General features: G+C 53.2%; 10 protein-coding genes across 10 annotated transcripts; 5 read left to right on the top strand and 5 right to left on the bottom strand.

The window, feature by feature from the left end:
• Nucleotides 1-1814: 1814 nt before the first annotated feature.
• On the top strand, nt 1815-2890 carry POSPLADRAFT_1051771 (hypothetical protein; the record flags this gene model as incomplete). The annotated part of the gene is made up of 4 exons (XM_024480203.1): nt 1815-1918; nt 1972-2303; nt 2353-2808; nt 2865-2890. 4 exons carry the CDS (start codon nt 1815-1817, stop codon nt 2888-2890), a joined length of 918 nt encoding a protein of 305 aa, XP_024344439.1.
• Nucleotides 2891-3079: 189 nt separating this feature from the next.
• POSPLADRAFT_1051770 (hypothetical protein) lies at nt 3080-4114 on the bottom strand (the record flags this gene model as incomplete). The annotated part of the gene is made up of 5 exons (XM_024480202.1): nt 3080-3406; nt 3457-3611; nt 3667-3810; nt 3876-3965; nt 4027-4114. 5 exons carry the CDS (start codon nt 4112-4114, stop codon nt 3080-3082), a joined length of 804 nt encoding a protein of 267 aa, XP_024344438.1.
• Nucleotides 4115-4300: 186 nt separating this feature from the next.
• Nucleotides 4301-5319, top strand: POSPLADRAFT_1042872 (hypothetical protein; the record flags this gene model as incomplete). Its single annotated transcript, XM_024478180.1, has 7 exons — nt 4301-4335; nt 4376-4452; nt 4506-4590; nt 4648-4711; nt 4768-5007; nt 5068-5165; nt 5217-5319. The coding sequence occupies 7 exons, from the start codon at nt 4301-4303 to the stop codon at nt 5317-5319; spliced, it is 702 nt and encodes a 233-aa protein (XP_024344437.1).
• On the bottom strand, nt 5198-6175 carry POSPLADRAFT_1038105 (hypothetical protein). The gene is made up of 3 exons (XM_024477333.1): nt 5801-6175; nt 5695-5751; nt 5198-5642 (listed from the first exon to the last, which is right to left on the bottom strand). Exons 1-3 carry the CDS (start codon nt 6166-6168, stop codon nt 5540-5542), a joined length of 528 nt encoding a protein of 175 aa, XP_024344436.1. The 5' UTR covers nt 6169-6175; the 3' UTR covers nt 5198-5539.
• A 689-nt stretch (nt 6176-6864) lies between these two features.
• Nucleotides 6865-7815, top strand: POSPLADRAFT_1127431 (hypothetical protein; the record flags this gene model as incomplete). The annotated part of the gene is made up of 5 exons (XM_024483625.1): nt 6865-7348; nt 7397-7468; nt 7522-7565; nt 7619-7693; nt 7753-7815. 5 exons carry the CDS (start codon nt 6865-6867, stop codon nt 7813-7815), a joined length of 738 nt encoding a protein of 245 aa, XP_024344435.1.
• A 324-nt stretch (nt 7816-8139) lies between these two features.
• On the top strand, nt 8140-9062 carry POSPLADRAFT_1042843 (hypothetical protein; the record flags this gene model as incomplete). The annotated part of the gene is made up of 5 exons (XM_024478171.1): nt 8140-8328; nt 8395-8502; nt 8558-8657; nt 8707-8766; nt 8833-9062. 5 exons carry the CDS (start codon nt 8140-8142, stop codon nt 9060-9062), a joined length of 687 nt encoding a protein of 228 aa, XP_024344434.1.
• Nucleotides 9063-9388: 326 nt separating this feature from the next.
• POSPLADRAFT_1038102 (hypothetical protein) lies at nt 9389-10751 on the bottom strand. The gene is made up of 6 exons (XM_024477332.1): nt 10663-10751; nt 10553-10611; nt 10415-10505; nt 10188-10361; nt 10070-10130; nt 9389-10004 (listed from the first exon to the last, which is right to left on the bottom strand). The coding sequence occupies exons 1-6, from the start codon at nt 10669-10671 to the stop codon at nt 9568-9570; spliced, it is 831 nt and encodes a 276-aa protein (XP_024344433.1). The 5' UTR covers nt 10672-10751; the 3' UTR covers nt 9389-9567.
• A 423-nt stretch (nt 10752-11174) lies between these two features.
• On the bottom strand, nt 11175-12703 carry POSPLADRAFT_1165072 (hypothetical protein). The gene is made up of 7 exons (XM_024487865.1): nt 12394-12703; nt 12255-12336; nt 12044-12200; nt 11568-11988; nt 11485-11512; nt 11376-11436; nt 11175-11324 (listed from the first exon to the last, which is right to left on the bottom strand). Exons 1-7 carry the CDS (start codon nt 12674-12676, stop codon nt 11310-11312), a joined length of 1047 nt encoding a protein of 348 aa, XP_024344432.1. The 5' UTR covers nt 12677-12703; the 3' UTR covers nt 11175-11309.
• Nucleotides 12704-14173: 1470 nt separating this feature from the next.
• Nucleotides 14174-16587, top strand: POSPLADRAFT_1064198 (hypothetical protein). Its single transcript, XM_024481774.1, has 3 exons — nt 14174-14854; nt 14911-15078; nt 15131-16587. The coding sequence occupies exons 1-3, from the start codon at nt 14313-14315 to the stop codon at nt 16203-16205; spliced, it is 1785 nt and encodes a 594-aa protein (XP_024344431.1). The 5' UTR covers nt 14174-14312; the 3' UTR covers nt 16206-16587.
• Nucleotides 16588-16844: 257 nt separating this feature from the next.
• POSPLADRAFT_1127933 (hypothetical protein) lies at nt 16845-17959 on the bottom strand (the record flags this gene model as incomplete). Its single annotated transcript, XM_024483682.1, has 10 exons — nt 16845-16914; nt 16969-17039; nt 17091-17100; nt 17153-17184; nt 17240-17284; nt 17340-17384; nt 17443-17490; nt 17545-17646; nt 17697-17719; nt 17782-17959. 10 exons carry the CDS (start codon nt 17957-17959, stop codon nt 16845-16847), a joined length of 624 nt encoding a protein of 207 aa, XP_024344430.1.
• Between the last annotated feature and the right edge of the window lie 13 nt (nt 17960-17972).

Here is a 17972-nt window from a genome sequence, read left to right as displayed (position 1 = left end):
TTACAATGTAAATGATATCCAGTGGCAGCCCGTGGCGTGAGTTGAAGCTGCTCTTTCGTTCTGCAAATCCCTGTCAATGGTTTCACAGCCCCTATCGACTGGTGTCTTCAGGGGCCGACGGCACCGTCCAAATTTGGGACTGCGAACAGCTGAAAGAACGACGTAAACCAAAATTAGTGCGGTCAAGTGAGTCGTTGTGCTTCTCTAAGATGCATGTCATTCACCATTTGAGCGAGTCAGCCAAGCTTGATTGTGAGCCATCTGGACTGTCCTTTAAGTCTCAGGACCCGGTTTTCGCTGTTGAAGGGTCGGATGGGTACGTCGCTACACCCTGAACTTACGAACACTTCATCACGGAAGCGGATCGTATAGGTATATCTACATTTTTAGGGACACTCCAGGTTCTTCTAATGCTCCGACGGGGTTACCTCTGGCACCCGATATTGGACATCAGACCATTAATTCGATATGGGGACAAGATGTCTCATCACACATCATTTTCGCTTCGTCAGCTGCTCATGATGGAGATGATTATACGGGCTACCATAAAGCATTTGATGTGAAGAGTGGTAAACAAGTATGTGAGTTTGATGCCAATGAAGCCGCACAGAAGTTGGCAGTTGACAAGACTGGTACGTGGCGTGACAAAGTACTGCATTTTCATATTGACTAAAGCTATACCCTTTTGATCAGGACATAGTCTAGTAATTGCCACAGAAGCATCGAAAAGTGACCATTTCCTCAGGCAATACGACGCACGGCGGCGTCTTAAGCGGACACAAACAAAAGTCGAGTTGCAACCGTTTGCAGGTGCAGGTCGTGCAGAGGTCAACCAGCTGTCATTTAGCCCAGACAGCGTCTACATTGCTGTCGCACGGTCAGACAATATGACGCACATATACGACAGTCGTTTTCTCAGTCACGGACCTTTACATGTCTTTGTACATGATGGAGAGCAGCAGACCGCTGAGGATTCGTACGGTATTGTTGAGGCACAGTGGGTTGAGGGAAAAACATGCGGATTAGGGCTAGTGACCGGTGGCAACGATGGTGAGATAACAGTATTGTTATTCATCTTTGTGCTTATGTGATTCTTAGGTATGGTGAGACTGTGGGATATTGGCCGAGCATCAGATGATCCATTGAACGGTACACCGCTAGTTTCGCTTCAGAACAGCATTGCACATTTCACCCTTGGTAATTTAGATGAAGATGAGGTGCCGTTGGTAGTGTGAGCTTTTGATGCATACTTCTTCGGATAAGCACATGCTGACGGACATGCACGACGCAGGGGCGACTCATCGGGATGTGTCACAATCCTAGATCGTCCGGGAGGGATATTGCCTGAATAGCCGTGATAAACCCTACGCTTCACCTACGCGATGCCACGTCGCTGTACCTATAATATGTTTGACAACAATTAGTAACTTAGAGCCAGTACTCAAGTACTCAAGGTCCATTCTTTCCGCGAGGTACCAAGCGAGTTGTCGGAGACATTTGTTATGCCATGGGCCGCGATAAATCAATATCATACAAGTAGCTGGTCATACAGTCAATGCTAGTATGCCTATTCGGACATACGACTGTCGCAGGGAAAGTTAGAGGCGATACTGCAAGCTTCGCGAACAATCTCAAGCGCGCCACCACCGCTGCTGCTTCCAAATGCGGTGTAACATAGGACCGCTACGCTGCGGCATCGCTGAGTCAACATTTCAAACTCCGCGTAGTCAGCCTATATAACCAGCCACGCGGTCGTATCATGTAACTACATCCTCTCTCTTCCTATCGCCACCTGCTCAACAACCACTCCCATCATGCAGATCTTCGTTAAGACCCTCACTGGCAAGACCATCACTCTTGAGGTTGAGTCGTCCGATACTATCGACAACGTCAAGGCCAAGATCCAAGATAAGGAGGGGTCAGTACCATTTCATTCCCTCTTGGTCCGTACAGGACTAACAATAGTTGTAGCATCCCCCCTGACCAACAGCGCTTGATCTTCGCTGGCAAGCAGCTCGAGGATGGGCGCACCTTGTCAGACTACAACATCCAGAAGGAGTCCACCCTTCATCTTGTCCTTCGCCTTCGTGGTGGTATGCAGATCTTCGTGAAGACATTGACTGGCAAGACGATCACCCTTGAGGTTGAGTCATCCGATACCATTGACAACGTCAAGGCGAAGATCCAGGACAAGGAGGGTATTCCTCCGGACCAGCAGCGATTGATCTTCGCCGGGAAGCAGCTTGAGGACGGCCGTACGTTGTCTGATTACAACATCCAGAAGGAGTCCACTCTTCATCTTGGTATGTTCATAGCGTCGCAGATGATTGGCGTGTTGCTAACATTTTACAGTTCTCCGCCTTCGAGGAGGAATGCAGATCTTCGTTAAGACCCTCACCGGCAAGACGATCACGTTGGAAGTCGAGTCATCAGACACAATTGATAACGTTAAAGCGAAGATCCAAGACAAGGAGGGCATTCCTCCTGATCAGCAGCGTTTGATCTTCGCCGGAAAGCAGCTTGAGGACGGCCGCACCCTCTCGGATTACAACATCCAGAAGGAGTCCACACTCCACCTCGTCTTGCGTCTGCGTGGAGGAATGCAGATATTTGTCAAGACCCTCACGGGCAAGACGATTACGTTGGAAGTCGAGTCGTCAGACACGATTGACAATGTGAAGGCGAAGATTCAGGATAAGGAAGGTATTCCTCCAGACCAGCAGCGCCTGATCTTTGCGGGCAAGCAGTTGGAGGATGGGCGTACTCTGTCCGACTACAACATCCAGAAGGAGTCTACTCTTCACCTTGGTATGTCGCATTCACTTACGTGGGTGTACAATGATGCTCACAGCTTGTCCTTGTAGTCCTTCGTCTTCGTGGCGGCCATTGATCTGTTTCGTTGTCATACATTCTATCGACTATATGTCCCGGACGGCCTCTTATCTTCTGCACATGGTATCTGTGTTGTACATTACCTCAATGAGTCGTATATGACTTTCATGACTGGAATCTGACGAGGGTTGAGCGATCCTGGATGAAACATTTCCAAATAGTAATGGTACAGGTGAGATCGTTAACCCTATGTAGAATGGTCTCCCGCATCGTCAGCGCCGCCACTACTTGCGTGAGCTTTTCGCCGCCGCTTTCTTTTGTGACCACTACTCTCTTCAGGCGAACGAGACTGCTCTGCGAGATCACCATCTGTTCGTTTGCGCTTTTCTCCTATTTGATTTTTATGTTGTTCGGACTTGCTCTCCTTCGGCGCAGACGGAGGCTTAGCCTTCTTTTTCTTAACGCTAAGTGGATTGGGACCCTTCGGGCCCTTCTTCTTTAGCGGCTCATCAGGGACCGTCGATGGCAGACTTGCTATCTCTGGTGCAGATGGATGTAACGCTTTCTCCTCGACCTGCATCGAAGTGAGAGACCTGTTTAACAGCAGAACGATAAAAGACGTACAGATTCCTTGGCTTCGAGAGTCGCTTTACTTGGCGGCTCAAGTATCATAACTGAACGGTTGATGTGAACGATAGGGACGGCCGGTATTGCGCGCAACTTAGTTCGCAGCTCCTGAGATTGCGTCGCAATCACGTAACGGTGCTTGTTGGTCTCCCCTACTCCTGCTGTTAATCGGGAGATAATGGCGGTGATCCATGAGTGCTTGCGTACCGACGACACTCGCGAGGCAGTCGTCCCCTGGAATGGCTTCACGATGGTTACATTTTCGCCTCTCGAACGTCTTTGCTAGGTCGACTGCAGGCTGTTGGTCTTTCCCCTGCAAGTAAAGCTCATGTATGCAACATTGCGTGACCACTGAGCAGCGGCTTCGCCGGGCAATCAACCACTGCTCGGTTGGCACTGTGCGGAAGCGCACTCACTGGGTTTCACGGAGCCCTGGAGGACGATACCCAGCTGCTTGTTCAGCTCTAGCTTCTGTGCTATGGAGGCCTTGCACATCTCTGAGTCGACTGGGTTGGTAGTGATATTCAATGAGAGCTCTATCGGCGGAGGATGATCTATTGTGCTCACCAAGGACTTGGTAAGGCTGCCTGAAGCCGAAGGACATAGAGTACAGAGACATGAGCTTGCGGTATGCTTTGGCGCGCTTCTGCCGCATCTTGGATTGATTCAGACAAGGAGTTGAGCAGTAGTAGTATTAGCAAGGTGGTTATGAGAATGAGATGAGCCCGAGAAAATGGAAGCGCCGAAGTGAAATCGATCGCCTGTGTGGTCGTGTTGTGCGAGAGCCTGTAACGCGGCACCGATCAACCACGTCTCACTTATTCCTTCTCCGCACACTGCAATGCGAATCCCTCTCGGTCTGCTGGCTCTGGCCAGGTAGGATTCTCGCAACGCTAGAGAGCTTGTTTGTGCTAAGTTTACTGCTCAGCTGCTGCTACCCTGTTCTCGCACTGGACCTCAAGGGCCGAATACGCTGGAATGAGGTGTGTCCGGGTACGTCACTCGGCGTCGCTCTCGGAGCTGACGCTAATGCATGGAGAGTGCAGGAATTGGCGATCTGGGGCAGGCCAAGGTCGTCCTTGACAACGGCAAGCTTCGCGGAGGCGTGACGAGAGATGGGAGCTTTGTGATGTACGTCACCTCCCTTCCCTTATTATGCCCGACGTTGCGCACTGAACGCCATCCTAGCCCTGATGTCCCTGCAGGGACCTATGTCCTTTCAGTTGCTGCGCACGATCATGTTTTTGATCAGGCACGTAGTTGCCGGATGATAATGCGCACTTTGCTGAATGTCTACTCCGTATACAGCTACGAGTCGATGTTTTCGAGACCGAGACATTGCCAGAAGTCCGGCCGTACATTCCAGGGACGCCTCTCTCCCCGGCCGCTGTGGTTACTCTACCATACCCCATCGTACTCGCGCCGCGACAAAGGAACGATTACTTCGTTCCTCGCCAATCATTCAATCTCCTAGCCATGTTTCAGAACCCCATGATGCTGCTCATGCTTGGCATGGGCGGACTGGTTGTCGCAATGCCATACCTTATGGTACGTTGGGGTACAGCCAATGTCACCGTTGAATTATTTCTAACAATCCGCCATCGACAGAAAAACATGGACCCAGCCATGCTACAGGACTTTCAGAAGCGACAAGCACGCATCGGGTCTCTCCAGAGCTCCCTTCAAAGCGGTGATCTTAGTGGAGGGTGAGTGATCATTACATGGGATCGCGCAACACTGACGAAATATCTGTATAGACTGTCCGCGCTCATGGACACTGGTGAGGAGGAAAAGCCAGCGCCCAAGCAGACGACGCCGGCGGGCATAAAGCATCGAAGCGGGAAGGGCAAGAAGCGCTAATGCTCGTTTTGCCTGTAACCTATCAACTGTCTCCTGTATCATACCCCTGATCTTCTTGAACCTGTGTGGACCTGACGATATATAGAGCTCTCGACGGTGGCGACCTCGTGATTCTTGTCCCGCATTCATAGCAGAGGGCCCGGAAGCGTCCCCGCATCTTGAGATGCTATACGCCTCGTACCGTGCCCGATGAGCTCGTATGCTAGTCCTCCGGTACAGACTATGGCTGTCCCTGTGGTCCTGGTGCCGTGAGCTTCTGTTGTATCGTATCATCCATGGCGGCCGTATCGCCATACTCCAATGCCAGTCTGAGGACAGCGTTCCTAGGGTAAAGTGAGTGGAACGATAGTGCACGGACGGTGGTACATGACATACCGCTGTCTGAACCGAGTGAGAACTGCGCTGGGCGACATGTATTCATCTTCATCCATGCTATTCACGCAATTGAGTAGCGATTCGTATGAGGGGGGTAGGGCCGCACTTCTCCTCGGGTAGCACAGTGGTCTCTAGGATGTACATCTTCTCGTTTCTCCCCATGTCATCCTCCGCGGCTCTCGCCCCAGGGGGGCTGGTGACTCTGAGGCCTGTCACTGCGAGGTCAGACGACAGACTCTTGACTGCTGGAGCTGCGCTGCTGTTTGGATCATAGTCTATGATTAGGATCTGTTCGCCAGGATACTGAGGCAACAGGGCGTCTGCAGGGTCGTCAGCGTAGTGGTATTGGATCACAGGATGGCTTAGAGTTGTCGACGGGACGCCCGGTGCGTTTGTTGGTGCAGCACTGTGTGAGACGAGGATGTAATACGGTGGGTCTTCAGCATGTATACTTCTCTGTGTAGATTCGGGCATGCTGAGCATGGGGTCTTGAACAAACCAAGCGGGAGTGCGACACTGAAGAGTACACGCGCGCACGTGACAAACGCGTATGTGATCGAGACGAGTCGAGAAGGCCATCTGGGCTGCAGTACTACTCGTTGTCCATCTCCACCATCGTTGAAGTGCCTCAGCCACATATGCCCGACATCTCTCTGCAGCGCGTAGGTCGACGCTCGCCCCCACGTCGGTTCGCTGCTAGGCTGCCAATGGCACGATCAATCGATCCCCCTGGCGACAACCAGCTTCTCGCCCGACCCGCCTGCATATTTAACGCATATGGCAGCAGACCGCGCCGGCAGCAAGCTTTCTTCCTCTATCCAACTTTATTCTCCTCTGAGTCCGGGCGGCCTTTCCTTGCTTTCTTTCCTTCACCAGCCTTTCTTTTCACTTACACTCCTTCCCGCTTTGCGCCCGTCCGTCCGTCATGAACCGACTGTTGGTGTTGCTTGCTTTCGCAGCCGTGATCCTCAGCACCATTCCTGGTGGGGAAGCTGGGCTTGCGTATGCTCATCGCTATTACAAGAAGCATCCCCGCTCTCTGAGCATTAAGCTCGAGGAAAACATCCTCAAACCTAGAGGGAAGATTACTCGCAGATCCTGCCGTGCTAGGCCTAGGTGCGTATAATACGCTGCAACGTCCTGAATAAAACGCTGACTTGTGTCGCTGGCATGGCTGGTAGCTCCTCAATCATCGCGTCGTCCACGCAAGAGCCATCCTCTGCCATAGTGACGCCATCAGTGAATCCGCTAGCGATTTCATTTTCGCCAGACACACCATCTGTCACCCCTGCGGCGCTCTCCACAACAACTTCGACAACCAACACACCCCTTAACACCAGTAGTTCTACCACTGTATTCGTGCAAACGCAAGCCCAGGCTGCCACTACCAGCATCGTTCCGACCACTACCCAGGCCGAGACCCCCTCGACCACTGCTGCAGCACCCACACAGAGCCAGGCCTCCTCCTCTAGTTCTTCCTCTTCCGGCACATCACAAAGTGACATTGATCAATATCTTAACGATCAAAATACGGTCCGCGCGCAGCATGGCGCCTCAGCCTTCACATGGAACAATACTCTCGCGGATGCGGCGCAGAAGTGGGCCAACGGCTGTGTCTTCCAACATTCCGGTGGCACTCTTGGTCCCTACGGAGGTAATTTCACCGTGTATGCCCGTTGAGCTTCCATGACACCGCTCGTAGAGAATCTTGCTGCCGGCACGGGCAGCAGTTATGGCATTTCTGCGGCCATTACTTCGTGGACAAGCGAAGTTTGTGCGTATATAATGATTGCACCTAGTGTTATATCTCACGGTGATATTCATCAGCTCAATATAATGCGAATGACCCCGTCGCGTCGCATTTCACTCAAGTGGGTTTATCTCTCACCGCTCTCACCGCCCACAGTCACACATGTGCGTACAGGTCGTGTGGAAGGCTAGCACAGAGGTCGGCTGTGCTGTTCAAGATTGCAGTGGCATCTTCCCGGCCAGTTTCGGCGTGAGTGCTCCATTCTGCATGGGCTTCCAAGACGTTGGTGTAATAACCTTCGAACGCAGCTGGCGCAATACTACGTATGCGAGTATTTCCCCCAGGGCAACGTCATCGGGGAGTTCGCGTGAGTAGCAATTTGGTTAGTACACATGCCTGAAGTGACTGAATGCGCTGTTGCAGACAAAACGTGCAAGTGTAGTTCTGTGTGGATTTTGGCGGCGATGGTCGACAAACTTCTAACTTCTCTTTTTGACGCATCTGGAATGTCCAAACCTTGCTTTTGTACATTACTACTGTGCTGCGTAGGAATTCGAATACATGAAGGAAAAGCAAAACGACCACACGAACCTGTGAGAGCTGGCTCGTGTTGGTGGGGGTGTCTGCATGTGATTGTGTACCCCGCGTAATGTGGAGGCGCCAAGAGGTAGCTGGCTTCGCCCACGACACAGCGGATGTTCTCCAGGCCGCAAGGGATCCGGACAATCTGCTGGTTCCTCTACATCTCACTCGTCCTCGTAACGACATTCTTCGCTGCAGTCTCCTGTGCATTCCTCCTTTCTCAGGCCGTCAGGACCGCTCCCCACCACACGTGGGAGAAGAACTTCAATGCAGTAGTTATCGGTGCCGCGTATGCCATTGTGGTCAGTCGGCTATTTACCACTACAGGTCTGGAACACATAGGATAACAACGCTGTCTCTTATCAAAGTGTGTCGTCTCGCTGGCCGTTTGCCTCAACCGAAGGATTGCGGTACACCGGCGGCTGCAGAGGATCTCGAAGACCTATCGCATACTTGGAAGGGCTGATCTCCCTGACGTTAGTCCCGACAGCATTTAAGCACTTCCCTTCTGCTTCTGACTGGAATGTGCAGTCTGTCCACCGCTACATCCAGCAGGAGTACACGCGAGCGTGTCTGATAACCTACGAGTCGCAACCTCGGGACGGCTCTCGGGAGGGCTGGGGCAAGCCCGGTACGTCATTCTAGTCTGTGCAAGTCCCCATGCATTCAACGCAATGCAGGCACGAGCTACGCGGGCGTACGATTTCGCCCAGCGTTGCTGGACACCGTCCGTACAATCGGTGCGTTTACGTCCTACGTCCTGCGCTGCCCGCGACTCATACTGACAGCGGCTGGCTGCATCTCAGATGGCCTTGCCCACCTGATCATTCCCCACCATCCCGTCTTGCGCCCGCACGTCCGTATGCTGCACCACTTCCGCTTCATCCTGCCCCTCTTGCCCAAGGACGTGGACGGTCTCACACCCCTCCATACGTATGACGCTGCGATCCAGCTCGTGCGCTGTGCCTCCCGCGAACCGACTGAGGCCGAATTCGAAGCGGGCATGACTGCTTACGTGGAGATAAAGCGGATGTAAGTGGATGCGCAGCTCGACGTAAAGGGCGTCACTGATCACCCTTATGGGCACAGGCTGGAGGAGTGCCGGATGGAGATGCTCGAGGGCTCTAGCTCGGACCTAGGAAGCACCATATCGGCGGAGTTCTGATACGAGGTACGTGTTTGTTTGACGGCGCATACATATACCCTGGGAGTCAGACCCGTGTTCAGAGTATGATACCCTTATTTCCGGCCTCCGTGGAAGATTTGTGCCTCATGCTGCAGCAATACATTGCCCGGTCCCGCGAATGTTGTTCACCAAGCGCTGAATGTTAGAAGACTACCTTCAGGGATTCTAGAGCAAGTCGCGGTCTGAACCTTGTTAGTGAATGCGGACATCAAGACGCTCAGCTGTGGAAAGGAATATACTACATCGCAAGGGAGAAACTAATAGGACACGGAAGGCTATGGAACATGTAGTGTACAAGAAGAGCATTCCACGACGAGGCTAGTACAATACCCAGACTAATACCGACTCAGAGAAATCAGTGCAGACCCTCGGCGTACACCTTCTGCCAGCTGGGCCTCTCGTTCCATGAAGCCCAATACGCGACAACCTTCTCAGGGATCGGCTGCTTTGTCTCCTTCTCAAGTGCATTGATGCCGTCTTTGCCAATCTTCCCGCCCGCGATGTGCACAAGACGTGCGAGCCAACCGCCGAGATGGAAATCGTCCTCTCCGGGGATAGCACCTCCAAGGAACGTGCTTTCGGGCAGCAGAGACGGGAGGTCGTTGACAATGAACGCGGAGATGGTTTCCCAGTGCTCCGTGGACTGTTTGAAGAACGCGGCCTTGGCGTCTTCGGGCGCCTCGCCCTTGTAGATGGCGAGGACACTGCCGTTTGACGCGATCTTCTCTTCGTAGAACTGCTTGAAGGCAGCTGCCTCCGGTGTCTTAGAGTACTTCTCCAGAGCGTCCTGACCTGATTGATATACATGTGCTCAGTCTTTCTCATTCCTCCTATTCGAGATTGTTGTGTACACTCACGATTCTGAACAAAAGTCAAGGGGAAGCCAGATGAGGCAGCCTTCAGCTCATCCTCATTGCGCTGAATATGCAGAACGTCACCAAACACGACAGATATCTGTAGTTGCATACCACATACCACCAGAAGTAGGGGGAAGTTCGGGTCATATTTGTCCTCGTGCAGCTTGGCAATGAATTGGGTGCCGGGGATCACCTTCTTCTGGCCATGCTTCACAATCCAGGCCGTCACCGTCGCGGTATCTGTCAAGACCTTGCCATCAACCTGCAGAGTAGGGAGGGTCGCCTTCGGGTTCTGCAGCAGAATTTGTTAGTACAGGCATACATGCGGCCCATATTGAGACACACGAGGTGCAGGAATTCGGGCGTGAAGTTGGCACCCTCGACGAGATTGACAACCTTCTTCTCGATGGCGCCGCTAGGGTATCCAACCTCCTCACTGTGATAGTCAGCAGGATCCAGGGGGTTGTGCTCGAATAAACTGACACGGCTAGTTCTGGAACCGCGGACCAGACAGACAGACCGAAGACATAGAGGACAGCGGGCTGCCGCTTGGTGAACAACCGGCGGACTGGGGAGCTGACTTTGGACAACACCTTGGACATCGTGGCTGGAGATAGCCTGTTGGGATTGAGTCGCGGTCTTTATATATGCGCGGGGCTCGGCAGCGGAGAGTGTGGGTGGTGGGATAGAAGCGTCCACTTCACCTCTAACGCGTGCTCTCCATATAAGAAAGACATCAGATAATCACATTAACGATGGCGTGCCCGCAAGTAACCGCCGATCATGGGCTCGTCAACTTCGCCATGCTTGAGGCGAACAAGTAAGCCTCAGCTGCCTGCACGCGACGTTCAGGGACCCTACACTGCACCCCTAGTCAGCGAGCACGGGACAAATAGTGCTGCGGAGTTCACCATTTATGGCCAGCCCCTTTTGGTCGCAATGATGACAGTGGACATTCGGTGGTTGGATGTAACGAGCCTCGGCCAGAGCGCGTAGATTGCAAGACAACAGCATGCCTGCTGAGTACAGCCCCGGTCCCGCTCGGATAGTCGACATCTTTCTGATGCACAGGCGGACAATGCAGGCGGACACGGCAGGGGGCTTTGGGGCGAACGCAATAGTATGTATTTTCACAGCTTGAGCACAGCAACCAACCAACCAAGCACTACTACAGCACCACTCTAAGCGCGTGTATTGAACAACTCTATGCCGAGATGTCCCCAGAGCCCAAATAGACCGCTCAGAAGAGGAATACCTGCATTGGGGTTAGTGGCGCACACGCTATATGAATTTACACGGTACGTGCCTGATCGTCCAACTTGCTCACTGTCCGCGGAGCCGGGTACTGCAGCTCCTGGAGATGTTTTCTGCAGAGGATCAGTCAGGGAGCCGTGTGAACTAAACTCATGGCTTACTTCATTGCCGTCATCATAGACGGAGGGCCTGCAAGATAAGATAAGCGGTTGTGCAGACACGCGATTTAGACGTCGCAACATACCACACAACAAAATCTTGATGTCATTATGCGGGTTGGCTGCGGGCATATAGTTCTCGACCTGCGCCTTCGACACGAAACCCACTCCGCCAGTCCAACCCTCGGGTGGGTTGTTGAGGACGTAGTAAACGCGGAAGCGCTCCTTGTGCTTCTCAGCGAGCTCGTCCAGTTCTTTCTTAAGCAAGATGTCCTCATAGTTGACGTTAGCATAGATGAGGTTGATGTTCGTGTGGTCGTTGGGATTTTTCAGCGCGGCACGGACGACCTGGAGCATAGGCGTGATGCCGGTACCGCCAGCAATCATACCAAGGACGCGCCATGTCGACGGCTTGTACGTGAACTGACCCTTGGGGCCTTTCACGCGGACCTTGTCGCCAATCTTGAGCAGCGAGACATACCGAGAGATGTTGCCCTTCTCATAGGACTGAAGATCGAAGTGTGAGATGTGAACAATTAGCTACTAACTGAACACGACACACCTTGATAAGGAGGTCAAAGTGGCCTCTGTCGTCGTCGCTACTCGTAGGAGTGTAACTCCTCATGATGTCCTTCCCATTAATCTCAGCAGACACCGAAATGTGCTGGCCGATCGGCAGGCCCAAGACGTCATCCTCATGGGGAAGCGCAAACCGGTAGCTGTACATGAGTTAGGACATAACGACCTCGACGTCCAGCCCAAGGTACACTCACATTGCCGTGTTGGGCGAGATAGAAATCTTCTCCTTCAGCGGGAACTCCTGCCATACCTGCGGGTCCAAGACCGGCTTGCGCTCTAGCACAGTATTTTTAGTTGACGCTCGTGACGTGAAACCGATTCCGGACAACTCACTGGGAGCTTTGCCAAACTTCAAGTAAATGAATGCGCTGGTGGCGACCGCGAGCGCGAATGCAATGAGCTGGCCTGAGCTGTTACCCAAGAAGCTCGCGGGGCTGGGCGACGTGGAGTTGGAGGAGTCCATGTAGTCTTTCCGCGGGAGACCGATCAAGATCAAGTCGGATACGTAGTACCCCGCCGCGTTGAGCTTCGAGTTCACAAAACGCGTGAACGCGAGGAGGGAGGAGAAGGTGACGACGAAGGAGGCTATATAAGCTACCTGGTACCGGTTGGGCATCCGTGACCACGAAATCGAACGATTGGGATGTTGGGCGGATCAAAGTGGCTAGGCGCTCTGGCCAGACCTCTCTACTCACTGCTCATCACTGTGTTTCTCAGGTCTTATTGTGTAACGAATATCTCGTGCGCAGAGGCCAGAAAGAGCTTGGCAATCCGTCGACATCACCACCCGTAAGTAGCTCGTGAATCGCCATGCCACTCCTGTACTTCAGTGGGTCTTACTCGAAGTGGCGATTTTCAATCATTTGCATAATTCAGGGTCTGTCCATACTCTATCGAACGCGGCAAAATGTCAAGTGACCACACCATGAAGAACACTGTGCTGCGGCCCAGTTCGTGACTGTCATGATTCGGAAGAGCTTGAGATTGAGGCGAAGCAAGATGATGTTTACTCGAGTCCACGCGAGCTGGTCATCCTTGACCTATGAATGTATGCTGTATATATTGTGCGGGTTCATTTAGCTCTGTTTCTGCAGACTGGAGCGGGCCGGAGTGAGAGGCATGACAAGTGCAGTCCGTCATTGCCCTGAGCGTCAAGGCAACCCATATGGAGTCGGATCACTCATGAGGGATGATGGTCGTTACATCCTGCCGCGGATGCTAGCGGTGACAGCGGATAGATGCACCGAGCGCAGTGTAAAAGCTGCAGATCCTTTAGTCGCACCTATGCCATCCTGGGAGCACAGCAAGTCCGCGCTAGTCATGCATCAGCGATGTGTCCCGCACCGTATGCGATGTCATAATGCGGAACGCTGCGGCGACGCGGACTCAGGTGCATGTATTGATCGCTGCAAATTGTCATTAGCGCGATACATCCTTATTTCGTTGGATCGTCTCGCCACGTCGGCGTCCAGAGCCGTTCCGAAAGCCGCGGACAGCTCAGTTGCGCGCGCATAGTAGTAGCGCGGGGCCATGTCACGCTGTACTGTACAGGATTAGCGAGACATTGCACGCAGGTGTGGTGCAGAGCAGCGATTCTTGCAGTTTGGAGTTAGACGAGCCATTGATATGAACAAATGCACAGGGCTGACGAGTGAGAGAGAGGACAAGGGCATGCCGAGGTCGAGGACGTTGTCTGCATTTGCACGCGGGGAGCAATTATGATTAATAGACACACGCGGAGCGAGTCCGATGTTTGTGCGTTGCGACAGCACGTGACCGGGGACAAATAGAAGGATCGCAGATTGGTTCATATTGCCCGTTGCGCCTGCCCATGCCGTGTACGACCGCCTCTCTCTTCCCCCCTCCGTCCGACTGACACAACTGCCGGGGGTCATTTCGCTTTCTTCCCCCTCCTTTCTTTTTATTTGCTTTTCGTATACCTCGGAGGTTTCGATCCTCCTCTTTTGGCTCTTCATTTGCATCCTTCCAGCGCTCTCGCACACGCCGGCGTGTCGACTCAACCCAAAAGCATGGACGCAGCAACCCCTCGTCCACACTCTGCCCTCCAGGCGGCCACGCACCGTCGGAGAGGCCCCCCTACTTCTCTTCGCATCGACACCCCTTCCCAGAACCACGACATAGCGCTTGTGCAAGGCGAAGGCTCTGGCCCGATTTCAGCCCGTTCCTCTGCCACTTCTGACACCGAATCATTTATTCTTCCTTCCCCCAGCAAGTCACGGTCATCCAAGAACATGAAGAAGCTGTCCCTAACACTCCCGTCCGCCCAATCCTCCACAAACTCCCTCGGGCTCCCAACCGAGCTACCAGAGCCAAGACGACGACTTTCTGTCGTCTCTCTCCCCGCTCCTACCACTTCTACACTTCTCCGCAGAAGGGGTGAAGAGGACCAAGGGGCGGATAGCGCATCGTACGCAGATGGCCCAGTGCAGGTCATTCCAGGCATTTGGCTTGGTTCAGAGGACAATGTCCGCGACTGGCGAGGACACATTCATCGTGGCATCAGGTCAATTCTCAATGTTGCCAAAGAGGTTTCTACTGTATTTGATCTGGCTCGGCCACTGCGTCCAGCCATGTCGACTTCAGATCTGAAGGCTGGAGCGAATGGTATGGACCCCACATATTACCCTGCCAATGTTTCTAGTGGGCGGCCAGCCATGCATTATCTCAAGCTGCCCTGGTCGCATGGCCAAGCGGATCTCGTACATGAGGGCTTTCCCGCTGCCATGGCGTTTGTGGACCAAGCCCTTGAGCGTGGAGATGGCGTGCTCATTCAGTCAGTTCTACATACTTGTTCCGTGAGAAGCTGATTCGATCTCACGGTCATTATAGCTGTCAATGTGGAGTTTCGCGCTCAGCGACACTAGTAATTGCCTTAGTCATGCGGGCTGCAGCCCAACGTTCGCCCAACGTGCCTTCAGAAGTGTGGAGTCTGAAGGGCATGCAAGGCGCTTATTCCTTCGTTAAGGAAAAAAGCAATGCAATCGGACCTAATATGTCGTGAGTCGCAGCACTATTACCCAATCGGGCATGAATTCACGTAGTATCGCAGCCTTATTTATCAGCTGTTAGACTATGAGAGGGCTCTCAAGCCTGATGACAGCTCCCCCAACTCGTCGGATCAATCACCGTCCGAGGAAGAATGGGGGAGACGGCGTATGGTCATGGAAGAGACGTCCCCTAACAATGATAGGGAAAGCGTGGAGATCATGCGTGAGGCCAGAGCACTTGATCAGGCCATGGAAGACCGTCTGGTCGCACGGATGTCTTCTGCGTCGTCCCTAAGCTCTTTCAGTGGAGCCTCTCGAAGATCTCGGTTGGGACGGAAACGGACCGGATCCATAGCCAGCGTCATGACGGGGACGAGTCTATTGAGCGAAGAGCTCGTCGAAGAGGACGAGGAGCAAGAGTTGCTTGGGGTGGGTGGCGGCTTCGACGGCACGAGCGTTGAAGCCAGCTGCTCAAGCGCAGAGCCAACAGAAGACGAGGCAAGCAGCACGTCACGCATCTCGCCGGATCCATCTTTCCGTGGGCAGCTGCCGTCTACTGCACGACAACGTCTGGACGTCCGCATGCCTCCTTCTGCCCCCCACGACAGGTCATCGTTCCCTCTACCTCCGCCGCCGGCGACGGCATTCAAGGCCTCGTTCGACATTCCCTCTCGGCTATCCAGATTGCGTCGCCGACCCCCACCCATTGGTATCCTCCCTCCTGTTCCGTCCTCACCTGTCGTCCCTATCAACGTTTCCGAGCCTGTCGACCCGGCGCCCGAGCCTGTATTTCAGCGTCGTCCCCGCACGGCCGCACGGAAGCCTGATCCTCCCTCTGCCAGCCTTCGCACACCAAGGAGGTCGCAGCCTAAGACGAGGCCTGTCTCCATGGTTTCAACGCCGTCGCAGACGCTCTTCGTGTTCCCACCTTCGCCAACGCTGACCGCTCGCACGCCATCTACGATGACTCTGACGTCCAATGCCTCAGTGCCTTTCCCATCGCTGGCTACTCCGCGCGTCTCGACGTTCAAAGCGGAGGGTCGACGGCGCTCCTTCATTGGCGTTCCGCCGCCCACAACGCCGACTGTCGCTTCTTCCCGTGTCGACGCTCGAGGCTGGTTCGGCACGGCACGTTGACATAGGTGACAGGCCCTATGTTGTATGTTCTCGCATGCTCGGTCCCGCACGGATCATCTCGTTCCTCGCACTTTATCGCCGCATTCTCGATCACGCTTCGGACTTGTCCACTGTTTATGTAGCCGCACACATGAATCCCGGAGTTTGGCGTTCATGCTTTGCAGTATCTTATTGCGCATCGCATAATTCTTCACGTACTTATGAAGCCTGGACTTCGCATTGCATCTTTCGCGCTGTATTATATCCGCACGTTTCCTCGTCTGGCTCGCTTGCATTCTCGCATCTTCGACTTTCGGTCCCCCGTGTCGTTAGTGTACGTACCGCATTTTGGCCGCTCCGCAGAGCGGACGATGAGCAAAACAAGTAAATAGAACAGATATGTCCAAAAGAGAACCTCCAACGTTCAGGGATGGGGAAATGCGTGACGATTATGAATACAGAAGCATAACGTATGATCACTTGAACACTCGACCAACACTGTTCTTCACTACGCCTGTCAATATGGAGCCGCCGATGCCACCCATGCCCATACCCCATCTTGACGAGATGGTATCGGCCGCCCACTTTTGCTTCGCATCGCGATCGCTGTGGAGTAGAATGCCTTTAATCAAGTGTGCAGTTATCAGCTGGCAAGGACACTCACGCGAATGTGAATGCAACAGCATTGGACACATTGAAGCCCAGTGCAACCAGCACAATTGGGATGAATCTGACAGCCATGTATTCTTGAGCTGATATATGAACGAGATCACCAATCACTTACGAGACGTTGAACTTCAGTATCGAGACGATGAAGAGCGCTAGCCATAATAGGGGGAATGCGTACAATGCAATCTGTATTGGAGATTGGCAATTACGCATCTACAATCAAGTGGTTTTGCCTACCCAAAACATTCTGCGGGAGTGCGATTAGCAGTGACAATGAACATGTGTGAAACAGCACTTACTTGGAATCGATAGGGTTCGCAGGTCGCGACGGCTGAAATAGAAGAAATGTCAAAACGCATCGGCCATACGGAAGACTAGGCACTTACATCTCGGCTCTCAAAGACCCAATGGCTTTCGCCGTCTTCATCGACCTATGGAGCTGTGCGTGAGGAGGGTGATGGACGTCGGATACTGATATTGGCGAACCTGGTTCCAGTATCTCAACCCAGCCAGAATCCGCCCGGCTACATTCTGGGTGTAGGTGGTATCGTCAGACCGCATATAAGCCTATCCACGCGTTGTAACCCACTCTGCAGTTCCAGAAGTCCATCGCGAGCAACACGACTACAAGCACTGTCTATGAACGTGTACAGGTCGGTCAGATTGTACCACACATGGGTTGTAGACTCACCGACAGGACAAAATTGCTTGTGAAGAATCCGCAGAACAAATACACAGCAATGGCAGCTATGCGGAAGAAGTATAGGCAGAAGAGTGCCAGCGGATGAGCTGACTATCGGCACATCGTAAGAACGCAGCCACTCGAGGAATCTCGCAGCATACTTGTCGGAATATACCCGCTATGCCTAAGACGCGACAGAGTATGAGATACGCTATGTACTGAGATATGGTACACAAGACGACGCACCAGACTCTGCATCGTTTTCGTTTGTTGCCAGTGGCTGCGACGCGGTCGGGCGAGCACCTGGGGTAAGGACGACTGCCGGGGACTTCGATGCAGCCTGAGCATTGATGTTGCCGGAAGGGGCCTCCTCGATGAGCTCATCAGGTTCTATAGTTTGCAGGAGCGGTGTCGACACGCTCATTGTCGTGGTCGAA

Source organism: Postia placenta (genome assembly GCF_002117355.1).
Source record: "Postia placenta MAD-698-R-SB12 unplaced genomic scaffold POSPLAscaffold_1, whole genome shotgun sequence".
NCBI lineage: Eukaryota > Fungi > Basidiomycota > Agaricomycetes > Polyporales > Adustoporiaceae > Rhodonia > Rhodonia placenta.
The sequence above is the reverse complement of the archived record's forward strand: the minus strand, read 5'-3'. Positions and strand labels throughout refer to the sequence as shown.

What these genes read in the sequence shown, in the direction of transcription:
- POSPLADRAFT_1038105 (XM_024477333.1), bottom strand. Translation starts at nt 6,168, where the DNA reads ATGCCCGAATCTACACAGAGAAGTATACATGCTGAAGACCCACCGTAT. An exon ending in ACTGTGCTACCCGAGGAGAA is followed by an intron (nt 5,752 to 5,800) that starts GTGCGGCCCTAC and finishes TTGCGTGAATAG; the next exon opens with CATGGATGAAGATGAATACA. An exon ending in CTCACTCGGTTCAGACAGCG is followed by an intron (nt 5,643 to 5,694) that starts GTATGTCATGTA and finishes ACTTTACCCTAG; the next exon opens with GAACGCTGTCCTCAGACTGG.
- POSPLADRAFT_1165072 (XM_024487865.1), bottom strand. Translation starts at nt 12,676, where the DNA reads ATGCCCAACCGGTACCAGGTAGCTTATATAGCCTCCTTCGTCGTCACC. An exon ending in ATCTCGCCCAACACGGCAAT is followed by an intron (nt 12,201 to 12,254) that starts GTGAGTGTACCT and finishes ACTCATGTACAG; the next exon opens with CTACCGGTTTGCGCTTCCCC. An exon ending in ACTTTGACCTCCTTATCAAG is followed by an intron (nt 11,989 to 12,043) that starts GTGTGTCGTGTT and finishes TTCGATCTTCAG; the next exon opens with TCCTATGAGAAGGGCAACAT.
- POSPLADRAFT_1038102 (XM_024477332.1), bottom strand. An exon ending in GCGGTTCCAGAACTAGCCGT is followed by an intron (nt 10,506 to 10,552) that starts GTCAGTTTATTC and finishes TGACTATCACAG; the next exon opens with TGAGGAGGTTGGATACCCTA. An exon ending in CGCCCGAATTCCTGCACCTC is followed by an intron (nt 10,362 to 10,414) that starts GTGTGTCTCAAT and finishes ATTCTGCTGCAG; the next exon opens with AACCCGAAGGCGACCCTCCC.
- POSPLADRAFT_1064198 (XM_024481774.1), top strand. Translation starts at nt 14,313, where the DNA reads ATGAAGAAGCTGTCCCTAACACTCCCGTCCGCCCAATCCTCCACAAAC. An exon ending in GGAGATGGCGTGCTCATTCA is followed by an intron (nt 14,855 to 14,910) that starts GTCAGTTCTACA and finishes CGGTCATTATAG; the next exon opens with CTGTCAATGTGGAGTTTCGC. An exon ending in GCAATCGGACCTAATATGTC is followed by an intron (nt 15,079 to 15,130) that starts GTGAGTCGCAGC and finishes GTAGTATCGCAG; the next exon opens with CCTTATTTATCAGCTGTTAG.